Raw genomic sequence first — 17,019 nt, 5'->3', positions numbered from 1 at the left:
GAGAGAGAGAGAGAGAGAGGGAGGGGGAGAGGGAGAGGGAGAGGGAGAGGGAGAGAGAGAGAGAGAGAGAGAGAGAGAGAGAGAGAGAGAGAGAGAGAGAGAGAGAGAGAGTGGGCTGATCGGAGTGTCGTTGAGTCCCGTCTCTTTCGTCAGAAAAAGGTGAATTAATCCCCTCCGGCCACAGAAGGCTTCAAAGGGCTTCGCTCGCCCGGTTCGCTTTGAATCCCGGCTATCTCCACGCATGTAACTCTCGGGCTTACAGGAGTTCAGAGAAGCCGAGTCAGAGCCAGAATGTCCGCCTGAGCTCCAAAGTGGCGGGCGGGTGGCGCGGTGGCAGCGCTGCTAGGATCACCTGGGGTAGGAGGGAGGCTGGTGAGATCCGGTTGGAGCAGGAGGACTCAAGCAGGGTTCATTTTGTACAGAAGAGAAGGGCTTTGTCAGATCCGAACCGAGCGTCAGTATAAGGACTTAAAGGTAGGGTAGTTCATTTTAGAAGCATACTTCGCATTGTAGACATTTATGTCTATGTGTATAAAGCAGGTCTAATATAAAAAAAAAATCGGCCGAATTACACCTACCCCTGTGTCTACCTGCCTACCCAGCTACCTGGCCCTAGCTAAGCGTAGCAATCCACATGACGAGGTCAATTTCTTAAGCTAGCGCGCGCTAGTAGTTTTGGGGGAGTGCCTTTAGACTGGAAAGTCACTCCCTAAAAACACATGCCTCTTAAGGTTAGAGGCAGGCCTGAGGCCTTCGCATTGGGTACTTTCAAAGTCTAGCTAATCCTGGCTGGTGTCTCCAAGTTGGCTAACCTTGCTTTAAGTATAAATTCATACCAATTACAATTAGGGCATTTAGCAGACGCTTTTATCCAAAACGATTTACATCGGTTAATATACACATTGACACACCGACGGCAGAGTCAACCATGCAAGGCCAGCTTGTCAGGAGCAGTTAGGGTGAAGTGTCTTGCTCAGGGACACATCAACTCTCAGCTAGGAGGAGCTGAGGATTGAACTAGCAGCCTTTCGGTTAAAAGACAACTGCTCTACCTCCTGAGCTAAGCCAACCCATGCCGTCATTATACTTCAATTATTCAGTTGTATGGTCAGGAGTTAGCATTGTGACTGCATTGTTATTTATCGTGTTATTACGTGACATTTCATAGGGATATTATGTTTTATAATGTGTGCTTGTGGTAGAACTGTGTTTGCCATCAGGGATTAATAAAGAACCAATGTAATCTAATCGTTGGTAATACATTAATCTGTTGAGGTAATCGCATAGGGCTGATTGTTTTGTAAATTGGTTGACCAGCCAATATGTTCAACCCTCTCTGCCCAGTGTGACCCACCAATCGGTGGTTCTATGATCCTCTATGGCACCCTAGACAGACACACCTGTCTCTCCTCACCTGGGGTTGTGATGACCATACATGGACATCCTTTGCCCCTGCTCTGCAATCTCTCCCTCTCGTTGGCTCTCATTATATAAAACCTTTGTATCTTCAGGATGTACTTTGACTGAAGGGTGCTATTGGTACTCACGTACGCAGAACCAGCTAGGACTCACCTGTGGATCCATCCTGGTTCTGACTTCCTGCTTTTTTTCTCTTGTTACTGATGCAGATCAGAGGTCAGAGGTCAGGTGAAAAGGTGCGCTTGTGTGTGTCTGGGGGTGGGGGGAGGTTGATCAGGTCAATCTGAGATGGAGAAAAAGAGTAGATTAAAGATGGGTGGAATATGATTGGTTTAAAGGTACACTTCTCTGTATCTTTCATCATCCCTGTTCAATCTTTCAAACACCTTTCAATCATCCTTCCATCTTCTATTCCACCTCGGTAGGGAGAGGTAAGAACAGAGAGAACAAGAAAGATACAGAGTGGAAGAGAGCGGTAGCAACAGAGAGAATGAGAGAGAGATACAGAGTGGTAGAGAGGGGTAGAAAAAGAGAACGAAAGAGAGAGAGATACCGAGTGGTAGAGAGGAAGGAAAAGGGAGAAGGAGAGAGAGAGATACAGAGTGGTAAGGAGGGGTAGGAACAAAGAGAACAAGTGAGTGATGCAGAGGGTTAGGAACAGAGAGAACGAGAGAGAGAGAGAGAGCTAGGAACAGAGAGAACGAGAGAGAGAGAGAGAGAGAGAGAGAGAGAGAGAGAGAGAGAGAGAGAGAGAGAGAGAGAGAGAGAGAGAGAGAGAGAGAGAGAGAGAGAGAGAGAGAGAGAGAGAGATATCTAGGAACAGAGAGAACATGAGTGAGATACAGAGTGGTAGAGAGAGGTAGGAACAGAGAGAACGAGAGAGAGATACAGAGTGGTAGAGAGAGCTAGGAACAGAGAGAACGAGAGAGAGATACAGAGTGGTAGAGAGAGCTAGGAACAGAGAGAACGAGAGAGAGATACAGAGTGGTAGAGAGAGCTAGGAACAGAGAGAACGAGAGAGAGATACAGAGTGGTAGAGAGAAATAGGAACAGAGAGAACGAGAGAGAGATACACAGGGGAAGAGAGCACTGCCAGCTGTGATCCATACTACATCACTCCACCTCTCAGATCAATGCGATGACCTCGCCACCGGCCGCCAGTTACCCCTGGCCTCCGCTCCGAGCGACAGCTACACCTCCGTTATCAGTCTCTCCAGGGGGCGAGAGACCACAGCCACCCATCTGCCTAACGGAGAGAGAGAGAGAGACAGAGAGTCCTCGACTTAGTGTGGATGTGATGGGACTAGAATGCATTGACTAGGTCAGGAAGCAGGCTGAACCACAGGCTGAACCACAGGCTGAACCACAGGCTGAACCACAGGCTGAACCACAGGCTGAATCACAGGCTGAATCACAGGCTGAACCACAGGCTGAATCACAGGCTGAACCACAGGCTGAACCACAGGCTGAACCACAGGCTGAACCACAGGCTGAATCACAGGCTGAATCACAGGCTGAACCACAGGCTGAACCACAGGCTGAACCACAGGCTGAACCACAGGCTGAACCACAGGCTGAACCACAGGCTGAATCACAGGCTGAACCTCAGGCTGAATCACAAGCTGAACCACAGGCTGAATCACAGGCTGAACCACAGGCTGAATCACAGGCTGAACCACAGGCTGAATCACAGGCTGAACCACAGGCTGAATCACACGCTGAATCACAGGCTGATTCACAGACTTTTGAGGAGCGCTCAAGACAATAAATATAATTTAAAAAAAAAAGAGAAAGATAAGAGAGATAACAGAAATACTGCAAATTAACCATGGAAGAGAAAGTAGCCACACAGCGCTCAAGAGGGCAATTACTGTTCATTAAGTAAAAAAAAAAAAAGAGATAAGAGAGAGAGAGAGGGAGATGACCCAAGAATAACCAAACCGAGAATAACCAAACTGATACATTAATACATGAGACAATATGACATATTATACATATGGCTAAGCTCATTTGAATATGGACAGACCTGGAGTAAGATATTAACTAGGAACAGATAGACAGATAGACAGAGAAACAGAGGAAGAGAGAGAGAGAGAGAGAGAGAGAGAGAGAGAGAGAGAGAGAGAGAGAGAGAGAGAGAGAGAGAGAGAGAGAGAGAGAGAGAGAGAGAGAGAGAGAGAGAGAGAGAGAGAGAGAGAGTGAGTGAGTGAGTGAGTGAGTGAGTGAGTGAGTGAGTGAGTGAGTGAGTGAGTGAGAGAGAGAGAGAGAGAGAGAGAGAGAGAGAGAGAGAGAGAGAGAGAGAGAGAGAGAGAGAGTAAAGAATAAAGAAACAAAACAGAAAGAAAAAAACAGAATAAAGAGCACTCTCTGATAATTATCAGTTTATTGGGTGACCAAGCACCCTCATCGACCACCAAATCAACCACAACAAAAGCCCTATTCTCCTGCTCTGCAGACTTGTGTTTGACTTGATGGCCTACAATTCATAGAAAATGGTGTTTGGGGAAAAACCTATGACATCATAAAGTCCATTCACACAAACAACACCTGTGCAGGTAAGACAGGAAATAAAAATCAACAAAGCCGGTCGTGACACAGGGTTGCTGCTTGAGTCCGACCCGGTTCAACATGTACATTGACCAATTAGCAAGGACAACAGACCAGTCTGAAGCACCCGGTAGACATAACACTGGTAGACACCGACATCAAATGATTGATGTTCCCAGATGACCTGGTGCTCCTGTCCCCAACCAGAGAAGGCCTACAGCAGAACCAGATGGTCTGCACAGTTTCCCTCAAACCCCGTCCCTGACAGTGAACCTTGGAGAACTAAAATAATGATGTTCTCAAAGGTAAAAAAAAAAAAAAAAAAGCCTCAACAAATACCAGGGCTCCAGAGTGCGCCTAATTTGGGCGCACATGCGCCTAGAATTCGGGGTAGTGCGACTGACAATTTATCTGGTATAATTCTTTTTTTCTTTTTTTACATAGCAGTCTATTCATAATATTGCAATGACCACGGAAGAGGCAGTGAATGAAGTATTGATTAGACAGCGATTTATTAGATACCTAATAAACCGTTGGAACACGCAAGACCGGTAACAATAGCAACGCCGGTAAACAAACCCGTGAAGCCCAATCCAGGGGCCTGTAGTACGAAGCTCGATTAGAGGGTTAGCGAGTTATGTTGAGCTGAAAGCCTGGGTTAGCTGTACCATGAAAGTCGATCTCTTTAACCCTGCAGTTCACCCTGCAGTTTCCACTGCAGGGTGCGGAGCGGATCGCATCGCAAAGGTGCGGATCAGGTCGCGTTTCCACCGCCAAAAGTGGGCGTGACCCGGACTTAGCCGTACCCGTTTTGGCCAGTTTTGGCCTCGTTTTCAGGACTCCTCCGTTGGGGTACTGAAAACGAGACGAGACGCCTGAAAGAGTCCCGGGAAATTCTAGCTACACACCCCCTCCGATGATTTGTCGACAGAATCATCACTTCCGGGTGACCATTTTTGGGTGTTCCCATGGACCTCGGCGCACTTATCGTACAGACGTCTCTCCGGAGACAGAGGGCTTTTCGGGACATAGCCGATCCCTTGGCATTTTCTGACGATATTCTTTATGAGAGATACAGATTCGGCATTTATTTAAGGCATTTATTTAATGGTCAAAATATTATTAATCAATGGCGTAAACATCGACGTGCAACCGGTGCAGCTGCCTGGTTGCCCCCCCCCCCCCCCGTCAACAACTCAGCGCAAATAAATAAATATAAATGATTGCTAATAGCAGGTCATACTTTCAAATGATTGCACCATAAATACGTGCTGGTGCACCCAAATTAAAAATGTAGGCGCACCAGTGCACCCAAGGAAAAAGTTAGTCTGGAGCCCTGAATACACATCCTACTCATTAGACTCAAGCAAACAAACAACTATACCTACCCTGGCATGAACATGAACACCACAGGAAACTTGCACGAAGCTGTGAATGACCTGAGAGTCAAGGCAAGGAGGGCCTTTTATGCCATAAAAATAGAGCTCAAGCTAGACATCCCAATTAAGATCTGGCTCCAAGTCTTTGATGCAGTGATTCCATTGTGCTCTACGGCTGTGAGGTCTGGGGTTCACTCGCTGACCAAGACATTATTAAACAGGACCAACATCAAACCGAAACTCTACATGCAGAATGCTGCAGATCGATCCTAAGAGTCCAAAGAAAAAACCCAAATTATGCAGAATTAAGACGATGTCCGTAAAATCCAAAGGAGTGTGCTCTATAACAACCTTAAAGTGTCTTTAAGTGACAGCAACGCACTCCACTCCAAGGCCCTCACCCACAGAGAGATAGAGCCAGACAGGAGACCCCTTAGCCAGCTGGGTACCTTTCCAACTCATGACAACCACCCCATTAGGCAAAAACTAATTATAAGAAGACAAAAGGAAAACAATTTGGCACATGGAAAGAGTCCACCAAATAGATTGAATTGGCATGCTCCTTGTCCCTTAAGAGAGAATACAAAGTTGCAGAATACCTGACCACCGTGACACAGAGAAAATCCCTTACCAGGAACAGACCAAGTAAACACAGCCTGGCCAACGAGAAGGGACGCCACAGACAGACCTGGCTCCCAAGGGAATACAGACTGTGCTCCCACTGCACACAAAACCAACTGGAAACCGAGCTGCACTTCCTAACTTCCTGCCAGTCATACCAAGACATCAGGAACACACACTTTCCATGGATTACACAGGCATTCTAGGATTTTGAATACACACCAGATGCTAACTAACAGCAAAGAAATACAACAATGTGCGATCACAGCAGCCAGAATTGTCCCCCGCTGTGACAAGAGAAGGACCGTAATGTCCCCGTAGACAGACTCATCCGGCTAGACTTTAACTACTAGCAAAACGTTTCTAATATGGAACTTCACTTTTTCTGTCGGTTCACAATGATTGCATATATCCTTCACATTATTAATACAGTGTTTGAAGAATATCCTGAAGTGTATGGAAACATCTTTAATTGATCGGTTTATAGGATATACAGGACTTTTTACACTATTCAGCATTTGGAGAGTGGGAGAGGGAGAGACTGAGATAGAAAGGACGGAGGGAGGGAATGAGATGTGAGACAGAAGGAGAGAGCGTGAAGGAGGGGGAGAAAGGACCGGGGTGATAGATCATAGTGACCACCAACACACCACTAACTCCCAATCACACACCTCACTACACTCCACTGTGTGTGTGAGTGTGTGTGTAAGGACGGTAACATGATAGTAAACTGATTAAGTCACCAGCATTGAAGGATGAATTGTGTATCAGTTTGCTTGTTTGTATCATATTATAAGAGTGAACTAGTAAGTGTGTGTGTATTTGGCTAATTAAGTGTGCGTAGGTGTGTGTGTGTGTGTGTGTGTGTGTGTGTGTGTTTTCGTGGCTACAATGCTGCACATTGAGTCTGGTGAGCATACAATAATAATAGCCTCTGTTTTCAGCTTGAATACACACACACACACACACACACGCCTATATACACGAAGGTGAACCTATCACACACACACCTCAATGCACACAGACACAGACACACACACACACACACACACACACACACACACACACACACACACACACACACACACACACACACACACACACACACACAGAGCAGTAGGTTGACCAAGCACATTTGAATACAGACAGCCCTGGAGTAAGAGAGATTAACGAGGAACAGAGAGACAGAGAGAGACAGACAGGATGAGTATTGAATAGAGCCTCGTCAGCCCATTACAGCCAATTATGAAGCGTTCCACTCGACTCATTCTCACGCACAAACATTATTTGTTCTTCAAGGAAAAGTTTTCGCCATTCTTTTGCAGTTGGAGAAAGAGAGAGGGAGTCATATGTGCATGTGTGTGTGTTTGTTGGGATAGGTTGGTGTTTACCGTGTGTGTGGATGTCTGTGTGTGATTGTGTATGTGGGTTTGTGTATGTGTATGTGTGTGTGTGTGTGTGTGTGTGTGTGTGTGTGTGTGTATGTGTGTGTGTGTGTGTGTGTGTGTGTGTGTGTCTGTGTGTGTGTGTGTGTGTGTGTGTGTGTGTGTGTGTGTGTGTGTGTGTGTGTGTGTGTGAAACGTTGCGTGTGTGTGTGTGTGTGTGTGTGTGTGTGTGTCTGTGTTTCCCCAGGTAGCCCACCAGTCAGAAAATTCCATTAGAGCCAAGCTGATGTGTCAACAAGCTTGTCCCAGCAGTCTCAACCTGCCCTGGGCAACACAAACACAGACACACACACACACACACACACACACACACACACACACACACACACACACACACACACACACAATTATCAAGTGAAATGGAAAAGAACCTCATCCACCTTCGTCATTCCCCACCGCTCGTCACCCAACCCCTCTCTCTCCCTCTCCCCCCCCACCTCCCCTCTCCCCTCTCCCCCCTCCCCCTCCCTGATTAGTATTGGGTACAGCCCCTGACTGGCGGGGCAGGTAATACAACGCTGCATTGCGAGGCGGAGCCTCCCTCAGGTCTGTTGTTGTAGACGCTGGTCTAGATTATGATCTATAATCCAGCGCTCCGTCCCACCGGCCTCTGATAAACATCCCCTCATATGCATGTCCGCGGAGAGACCGCCGCTTTTTTTTATGTTGTGGCGTATCTCTTTCCTTTTACACTTTCGATGTGCTGGTGATTGTTCCCCTGCTCGCGTTTTTAGTTAGTGTGTGTGTGTGTGTGTGTGTGTGTGTGTGTGTGTGTGTGTGTGTGTGTGTGTGTGTTTGTAGTGTGTGTGGTGCGTTGTGTGTGTGTGTGTGTGGGGGGGGGGGTGTTGTGGGACTGCAGTGTGAAAGGGAAGCTTTTACAATTTGTCAAACATACCAGTCAGGAAGCTGTCCGGTGGCCAGGCTGGGAATTGGATTCAAGAGAACAAAACAATAAAGGAGGAGAGGAGAGGGGAGGAGAGGGGAGAGGGGGGGGGGGGGGGTAGGGGAGAGGAGAGGGGAGATGAGAAGGACAGGAGAGGAGAGGGGAGGAGAGGGGAGAGGGGGGGTAGGAGAGAGGAGGAGAGGAGAGGAGAGGAGAGGGAGAGGGGAGAGGGAGAGAGGAGAGGAGAGGAGAGAGGAGGAGAGGAGAGGGGAGAGAGGAGAGGGGAGGGAGGAGAGGGGAGGGAGGAGAGGAGGGGAGAGAGGGGGAGGGGGGAATAGGAGAGAGGAGAGGGGAGGAGATGAGAGGTGTGAAGGAGAGGAGAGGAGAGGGGAGAGAGGAGGGAGGAGAGGAGAGGGAGGAGAGGAGGGAGGAGGGGAGAGAGGAGGAGGAGAGGAGAGGGAGGAGAGGAGGAGGAGGGGAGAGGGGAGGGAGGAGGGGAGAGGGAGAGGAGCGCAGAGGAACGAACAACAGAGGAAACAGAGCAAAGAGGGAAAAGAGAATAGGAGAGGGCTAGAAAGAAGGGGAGAGGAGAGGAGAGGTGAGGAGGAGAGAGGAGCAGCGAGGAGGAGCTGCAAAAGGAGAGAGAAAGGGGAGGAGAGGAGAGAGCAGAGTGAATTGGGAAAATGAGAAGGACCAATGAAGAGAATATAGGAGAGGAGAGTAGAGGAGAGGGAAGAGGAGAGGAAAGAAGAGACAAGGGAAGAGGAGAGAAAAGGACTACGCTCACATCTAGAACAAAACAAACGGATTTGAAAATCTATTTCGGATAAAACAAAATATATGTATATATAGGTCACTTGTGGATGTAGTTGGCTTTACATCCATCCAGATGTTCAGTGGTCCTGCTCCTCCAAATCCCCTGGCAGCCCAACCACTGGTAAGGCCTCATAGGATAAAGGAGGGCACATCTGTCAGCGTCCCCCAGAGGTCAGACCCCCGGACTGGGGGGACATTATGTTCATGCGCGTTGCCAAAGTGACATGAATGACAGCTATATGCACTGTCAGGGAGCTCAATCTCTCTGGCTCTATCTAGCTCGCTCTCTCTCAAACACACACACACACACACACACACACACACACACACACACACACACACACACACACACACACACACACACACACACACACACACACACACACACACAGTAAGAGAGATGGACACACACCCACATGCATTCCGACAAATACACACACATGCATTCAGACAAACACACACACACACACAGCCATTCAGAGATACACACACACAAACACACACACACACACACACAGTAAGAGAGACCGACACACACCCACATGCATTCCGACAAATACATACAAACACACACGCATTTAGACACACACACACACACACACACGCATTTAGACACACACACACACATAACCACACACACACACCACACACACACATGCATTCAGACAAACACACACACATGCATGCAGACAAACACACACACACACACACACACACACACACATACACACACAAACACACACTTATTTAACCTTCAGGAAATATGATTGAGTTGATTTATTGGAACAACCTGCATCAGGCAATATATAAATACGCACCTACGAGTTGTGAGGATCTGTAAAAACAGGATATAATGCATGGTCACATGACCATGAAATGGATTTTGATTTGTCTCATTTAACCTTCATGTATCAACGAAACATGATAAAGGTTATTATGGGACTCAGAACAAGCAAGATAGCTTATAGAAAGCCGATAGAAAGACTTATTTCTCCAAGAGGAAAGCTGAATAACAAAAGGAAAAAGATGGATGATAACATCGGCACGGTCCACAAGCTCTACTGAGTGGTTTCTCTTTACTAAACGTCAGAAATTATTAGTCTCACATAAGTAGCTCAAATTCCTTTTACAATTATATCAAAACAAATCTACCTAACCTCATGTAAAACACTGTTCTCTCTGAGGAAGGCTCACACCAAATCTCAAATGATAATATAAGTACAACCTTCAGGATTTCATCTTCTTCGTGACGTCCTGCTCCCTCAGAGACGCCCTGACCTGGGTCTCAGGCCGCCCCCTACCCTTGAGGGAACAGGCCGGCCCGGCTGTCAATTACACGACTACACTGGAAGGAACTGTACGACCCTCCCAGACCCAGAGTGCTGAAGAGCTGAAGGCCTCAGTCCAGGGCTGTTGTGGGAATGGGGGTGCAGGTTAGATGAGATAACCATTTTTCATTTAACATTGCAGCTGTAACTTACACCTTCATGATAATTATACTAAGCTTTTATCTATCATTACTATTATCCGTTTTTTTTCCTCATAATCAACACCACAATAGCCCATACAATATGAAAAAACCTCATTGGTTAGTTCAGCCTAACCACTGCAGGCTTTACTAGTTCAGTTTTGCTTTTGGCGGGGGAAAACAAAGAGGTTTAGAAAGGGCCTTTAGAAAGCTTGAACTCGCCGGCTCAAGCTAACTGCAGGAGACGGTTGTACAGCTGTAGGGTATGAACACCGTCCCGTCCGCCCATCTCCGTCCTCTGAGTAAACTGTTTCACAAGTACAACGTGGGTGATACTAAGTGTTTCGCTTTCGAAAAACAATGATTCACCGGACGTGCTTTGGCGTGCATGAGAGCAGCCTAGACAAAAGGCGTGCATCACAAATAGCAAGCTATGAATACACTTTTCCTAAAAACGCAATATCGCTTCACGAGGGAAATAAAAGGAATTTGGCGAAAAACAATCCGATATACGTGGAAAAGAACATCATACTCAACCCAGGGTTTGCACTCGTCTTGCCTCCCCCATTGGTTCTGAGGACCTTGATGACTGGAACAGGGAGCACGTGTCATGTGACGCCAGCCCCCACCCCCCCCCCCCCCCCCCCCCCCCCCCCCCCTCAGTGCTGTGCGCAGCCCGCCAAAGAAAATCATCACCTCACTGATTGCGTTCCCAGCCCTCATCTCGGGACCGGCCCGTCAGCCAGCGGCACAGCGGGCTCAACCCCCCTTCTCCTGATTACAGCCCCCTCTACTCGAATGGGCAGGCGGGGTAGCTTTGCGTCACGCCGCCTAGCGTAGCGTGGTGGAGCCCTAAGGAAACGCTATGAGGCACAGCGAAATGCTAGAAAAGGCCAGAAGTCTATTGCTATGCACGTCGACACACGTCCCTCTATGGATAAGGTGGAATAAAAAATTATAGGACATAGGCCTATGAAAAAAAGAAAGAAATTATAGGACATATGTTTGCATCTCAATTCATTAAACTGTGTTTATATAACCCTAGGTTAGTTGTTGAAGTTGGATATTGCCTGAGGGGAAAAGTTAGCCTAAAGATAAATATTTTGTTCGATTTGGCCTTCCTGCATACAATTGCATTGCAGTCCAGGTGCACTGTGATCACGATGAACTGTATTACTAGAGTTACTTGATGGTATACGATAATATAGTTAAATAAATGTAGTTATACAGAGCCCCTGTATAACTATGTACAACCCTGTGTCCCTACACGCAGACCACGCAGCTCTTGTTTACGTCGCAATCTTCTGCTTTTGATTTGCGATCGCGGAGGAGGCACGGATGATAGCCGAGGTGGAGTACCACGGCTAGTCGCACGACCCCCAGACGCTGTTTACACACAAGGACATAAAAGGTTGTTTAAGGACACTTTAAATAAAGACAACATTTGGGAGGACAATTTGTGCTGTCATTGAGGCTTCAGGTGAGAGCTGTTGGAAGTCTGCCAGTGAAAACACTGGCCCGTTAAATGACTAGAGACAACTGCATGCACAATCCACTTCTGAATATTCGCAACAATTTAAAAAAAACACGTATAGCAGAGCACTTATAGATGTCGATTCTATATTCTCCAATGTGCTCCTCTTGTTCCAGACGCGAAGCTGTGACGTGTCCGGTGGAGCAGGTCGTAAGGAGTTGCGACGCAAGGCGACGCGAAACTTTCCTGCTCAATGTAGCTCCCGCATTAGCCACCCGCGTTAGCCGCCCAGGTTAGCCCCCCGGACTCATACTAAACCTGTACCATGTAGAGCTGGGCACAGACTACACAAAATACACCATTTTAAAATCATGAGAAACCACAAACACAACATGTAATGTCTTGACTGAATTTGTTCCTCCGGTTGTGTTGAGCTCACGATTCTGAAAGCTCTCCATCCACTCCCACAATTCCATTTATGAACATTTGCAGACTCTTGTGCGATCAATAGTGACGTGGATATGAACCGTTCCAATCGAAACATCCCTGTGGTTTGTATGATCTTCTATTGAGAGCTGGAAAGCAGAGATCTCAGTGAACCTGCTTTCTGTGCCTCAGCTAATGTTTAAGAGAGCTAAGGCTTTAGTGCTCTGTAGTACTTAAGGTAAGCACTAAAACGTTAGCTCAGAAGTAAAAAGTTGCTGTAGACAGCACCCCGGTTGTCTCTGAGCTAACGGTCTAGTGCTTACCTTAAATACCATCGAGCACAATGCTTGGTTTTCACTTAACGTGTTGTAGACACTCCCTGTTGAACACGATGAAGAACACAAACAGGCTCCCAAACATGATATGTAGCGACAACCCTCCCGGATTGACGGAGAGAACAGAAACATTCGTGGAGATTTTGTATAAGGTTTTGGCCATTTTGAGATTTGACATTTAATTTATAAACTTTACCGATTTAAATTTCGATCAGGAGAGAGAGAGGCAACATACATCAGACAAATTTATAATGAAAAACATCGCTTTTCATTATATTTTCTTATTAGCTCTTTGCCCTCAGTGTTCTCAGATCATATCGATGAGCATCCTTCAGGATTAGATGAGGCCGTGTGTATTTGAAGTTGTTAATATTAATTTGTTTAAATCGCCCCGATTATTAAGTAGCTTGTACATAGTATAGCTTTCCTATTGCAGATATTAACTAGATTAAAACAAATCACAGCTCAAAGGTCTCAAGAATAAAACAAATCCATCCTTGAGTCAATTAATCGATTAAAAATTATTATCCCGGTTCAAATTTGTCCTACACACTTTTGAAGATCATAAATGTAAAAAACGACATAGTGCAGATTAGCGGGATGTAATGACATTTCCTTTCTTATCGCGCTCCTCCTTTCCGTGTATCTCTTTTCCTTCAAAGTGTTCGTCAGCGTCAAGGTCGCAACGGCATGAAACATCTTACTGGGCTTGGCTTGTTGCCGCGTTGAAAAGGGAGAAGGAGGAGGCACTGAAAGGAATACCTTGAGTTAGCACATCGTTTCCCTCCATTTCTCGAGTTGTGTGATCCGGACGGACGGGTCACAGAGTTTCCTCAGAAAAGGCGAAACACAGACCAGTGTGTGAAATAAAGAGGTCCTAGCAATACCTCTTCCATATGTCCTCAGGAGACGCCGAAAACAAAAAGGTCCGCACATTGTCTACGATGTTAGGTACAGACAGACGGTTTCCCGCTATAACGTCCTCTAAATTAACCAATCAGCATAGCTCGCTATGTTTCCCAACACTCTTGTATATCAACCCTATAGGTTTAACATACACCCTATATTCAAATGTTATATATACTCTATATCAAACCTATATTCAGCGTATATGAACGCTATACTAAAGCTTATGAACAAACAAAAAAACAAATACTTTCACCATCACCGTCCATCTGTGTAACGAGGATGGGGAGTTTGGGGAATCGTTAGCATATAGTATAGCACTGTCAATACGTTTGTGATAATGCATTTTTTTTTGCAGCGGTTATAATTGAGGAAAGGGTCCACCATATTCGCTAATTGTCTGGGAAGTTATTCTAACCCTTAAATTAACCCTATATATTAACACTATACATAAACCCAATATATGTACCCTATATAATATCATTGTTATATTTGAACCTTATTCACCCTATACAGTTTATTTACCCTATGTAATATATTCACTCTATCTATTCACTCGCTATCTATCAACCCCAAACACCATCTAGTGTCATCCATCCCTTGGGCTTGTCGCAGCAATGTGCTAGGTGGGTGGTGCAGATATGTGTGTGTGTACAGATGTGTGAGTGTGTGTGTGTGTTTGTGTATGTGTGTGTGTTTGCGTGTGTCTTTACTAACCCCAGGGGACTCACCGATATCAACACTAATGGAATATATCTCCATTCATTCAGCTCTCTTGCTCTAACTCTCTCACACACACGCTGTTAAAAAATCTCTCTCCGTCTCCCACACACCTTCTATAACACACACACACACACACACACACACACACACACACACACACACACACACACACACACACACACACACACACACACACACACACACACACAATCTCCTTTGGTCTCTCAAGCCATCTCTGTCACGCACTAGTTCTCAGACACCTCACCTCACTCTTTGTCTGTCTCTTTCCAAGAAATCAGCAAAAAAATCTCTCTCTCTCTCTCTCTCTCTCTCTCTCTCTCTCTCTCTCTCTCTCTCTCTCTCTCTCTCTCTCTCTCTCTCTCTCTCTCTCTCTCTCTCTCTCTCTCTCTCTCTCTCTCTCTCTCTCTCTCTCTCTCTCTCTCTCTCTCTCTCTCTCTCTCTCTCTCTCTCTCTCTCTCTCTGTATGATAAAATCTATCAAAAATTCCTCTGATTCTTCCTAAAATGCAGAATCGGGTATCGCAAGCACGCAAGTCTATGCGCCGATCCAATACATTAATGTAACAAATTACTACAGGCAAGAAGCTACAACACAACTGTGTTATTCTGCGATCGTTCATGGCCGGAGGTGGGAAGTCAGAATGGGAAACACGTCATCTCCAACCTACGTGCGTTCAAGGTAAGTCGGAAAAACTTGGATGCTCAAGCTTAACTAGAAGGATATATAGATTCTAAATGTAAATGATCTGGTTCTGAACATTTTAATTGTCAACAGTAAACAACAGAAACTGAACCGATTATACATTTCTGGCATCGTAAGAGTACCCTTCAATAAGAACAAGTGCTATTAGTCATTACAATACTTGATCCTGTATCGGTGAATACGGTCAGTATTCCAGGAACGGAATCCAAGTTCAGGAATGAAGAAAGGGCATAGTCCTGAGTGACACACACAGACACACGCATGGCCACACGCACACACACACACACACACACCCACACACACAGACACACACACAAAAATACATTCATACGCAAAGACAGCTCCAAACGATCAAGAACGCTCACAGTCACACAGAGACAGGAACTGCACGGACACCAACGGATTCATAATCAGAAGCACACACACACGGGCGCACACGCACACACACACACACACACACACACACACACACACACACGGCTGGTGTTCTGACGGGGGTGTCCGTGGAGACGGCCTGTGTTCCATGCTGCTTCATTCTGATTGGCAGACCGTTGACAGGAGCCAGAAAGTCCCGCCCCCAGACACAACATCGCCCGCCACTCTTCACACGTCTGCTATTGCAGACGTGTGCGTATGGGTTGCTTATGTGTGTGTATAACGTTTCCCTGGAATATTTCTCAGAATCGTATTTTGTACCCCCTCGTCCTCTCAGACACGAGCACAGCGTGCTAGCACCACCATGAGAGGGCCTCCATGTCTCGGAGGGACTTCAGAATAAAACAAAAGAGGGACAATAAAAACGGTGACAATTGCAATCTCCACAATGCTAGCCATCACCGCGTGCTAGGCCCTCCAGGCTAGCCCCCCTGGGCTCACCCCTCTACGCCATCTCCTCTTCAATGCCAGCCGATAGATGAGGCTCCAGACCCAATCCTAACCGCTACACTATATGACGCTATTGGTATTCCACTGGACTCTCTCTCTCCCCCCCCCCCCCCCCCCCCCCCCCCTCGCCCCTCGTCGTCTGGCCCGGGCGCCAATGAAATACCCATCAACAGGCGTCTGTTCGGCCTGTGCAGAGCAGTAATGTAACAACACACACACACGCACAGACACACACATTTGCCCAGAAACACACACTCTAATGAGACAACTAGCCCAGATGATGAGCTAGCGTCGTCTTGAATGCCTAACGAGCTAACATACACACACACACACACACACACACACACACACACACACACAACACAGACATCAAAGGCAGCAGCTGCTCCGGCCAGTTCCGTATGATTGATTCCGCCATGTCTGATTGGCTCAAATTGAGAGCCGAGATTGCCGTCAGCAACCGGATTGGCCTTAAAAATAGGGTGTGTAATGAAAAGTAACTTTTATTGTCTCGTTTACTCGTCTGCTCTTTAAGAGCGCATTCACGTCCATTCACCTCTTCGACATCAAAGCTAGGTTTGGGTTTAAAAGGTGTTTTCCATTCAAATTGAATCCTCCTCACTTCCCCCATAGATCGAAATGGCCCAATATACGAGCCATCATAGCCAGACCACCTTCAGCCACCACTTCCATAAAGACTACTCTGTCCAACCCCAGGGGGATCCATCCCATTTCTCTTACGCTGGGAGATTACCCTTTTCTGTTTTGTTTGTGCTTTGTAATGCTATCTAGTTAAACCAATCAGTGTAATACAACGTGGAGCCTTTCTGAATCGCCGCGCTAAAATGACCTGCAATCGAGCTGAGACCCAATTTGGTAAATAGTCTGGGGGATAGGGGGTCGGACTCACAGTCAGATGTTTTGGGCTTCGTTATCCGATGTCCTCTGTCTACTTGGAGGCATCCTGCA

At 46.6% G+C, this 17,019-nt stretch overlaps 1 protein-coding gene across 1 annotated transcript; it reads left to right on the top strand.

Annotated features, from left to right (window-relative positions):
* Positions 1 to 44: 44 nt before the first annotated feature.
* LOC115529946 (putative uncharacterized protein DDB_G0271982) lies at positions 45 to 8,564 on the top strand (the record flags this gene model as incomplete). The annotated part of the gene is made up of 4 exons (XM_030339093.1): positions 45 to 110; positions 3,477 to 3,617; positions 3,679 to 3,690; positions 8,529 to 8,564. Coding segments are annotated over 4 exons (255 nt in total), but the record flags the coding sequence as incomplete, so codon positions are not given.
* Positions 8,565 to 17,019: the final 8,455 nt, after the last annotated feature.

The sequence above is a fragment of the Gadus morhua genome, chromosome 17 (assembly GCF_902167405.1).
Source record: "Gadus morhua chromosome 17, gadMor3.0, whole genome shotgun sequence".
Lineage (NCBI taxonomy): Eukaryota > Metazoa > Chordata > Actinopteri > Gadiformes > Gadidae > Gadus > Gadus morhua.
This window is presented reverse-complemented; position numbering and strand designations above follow the sequence as displayed.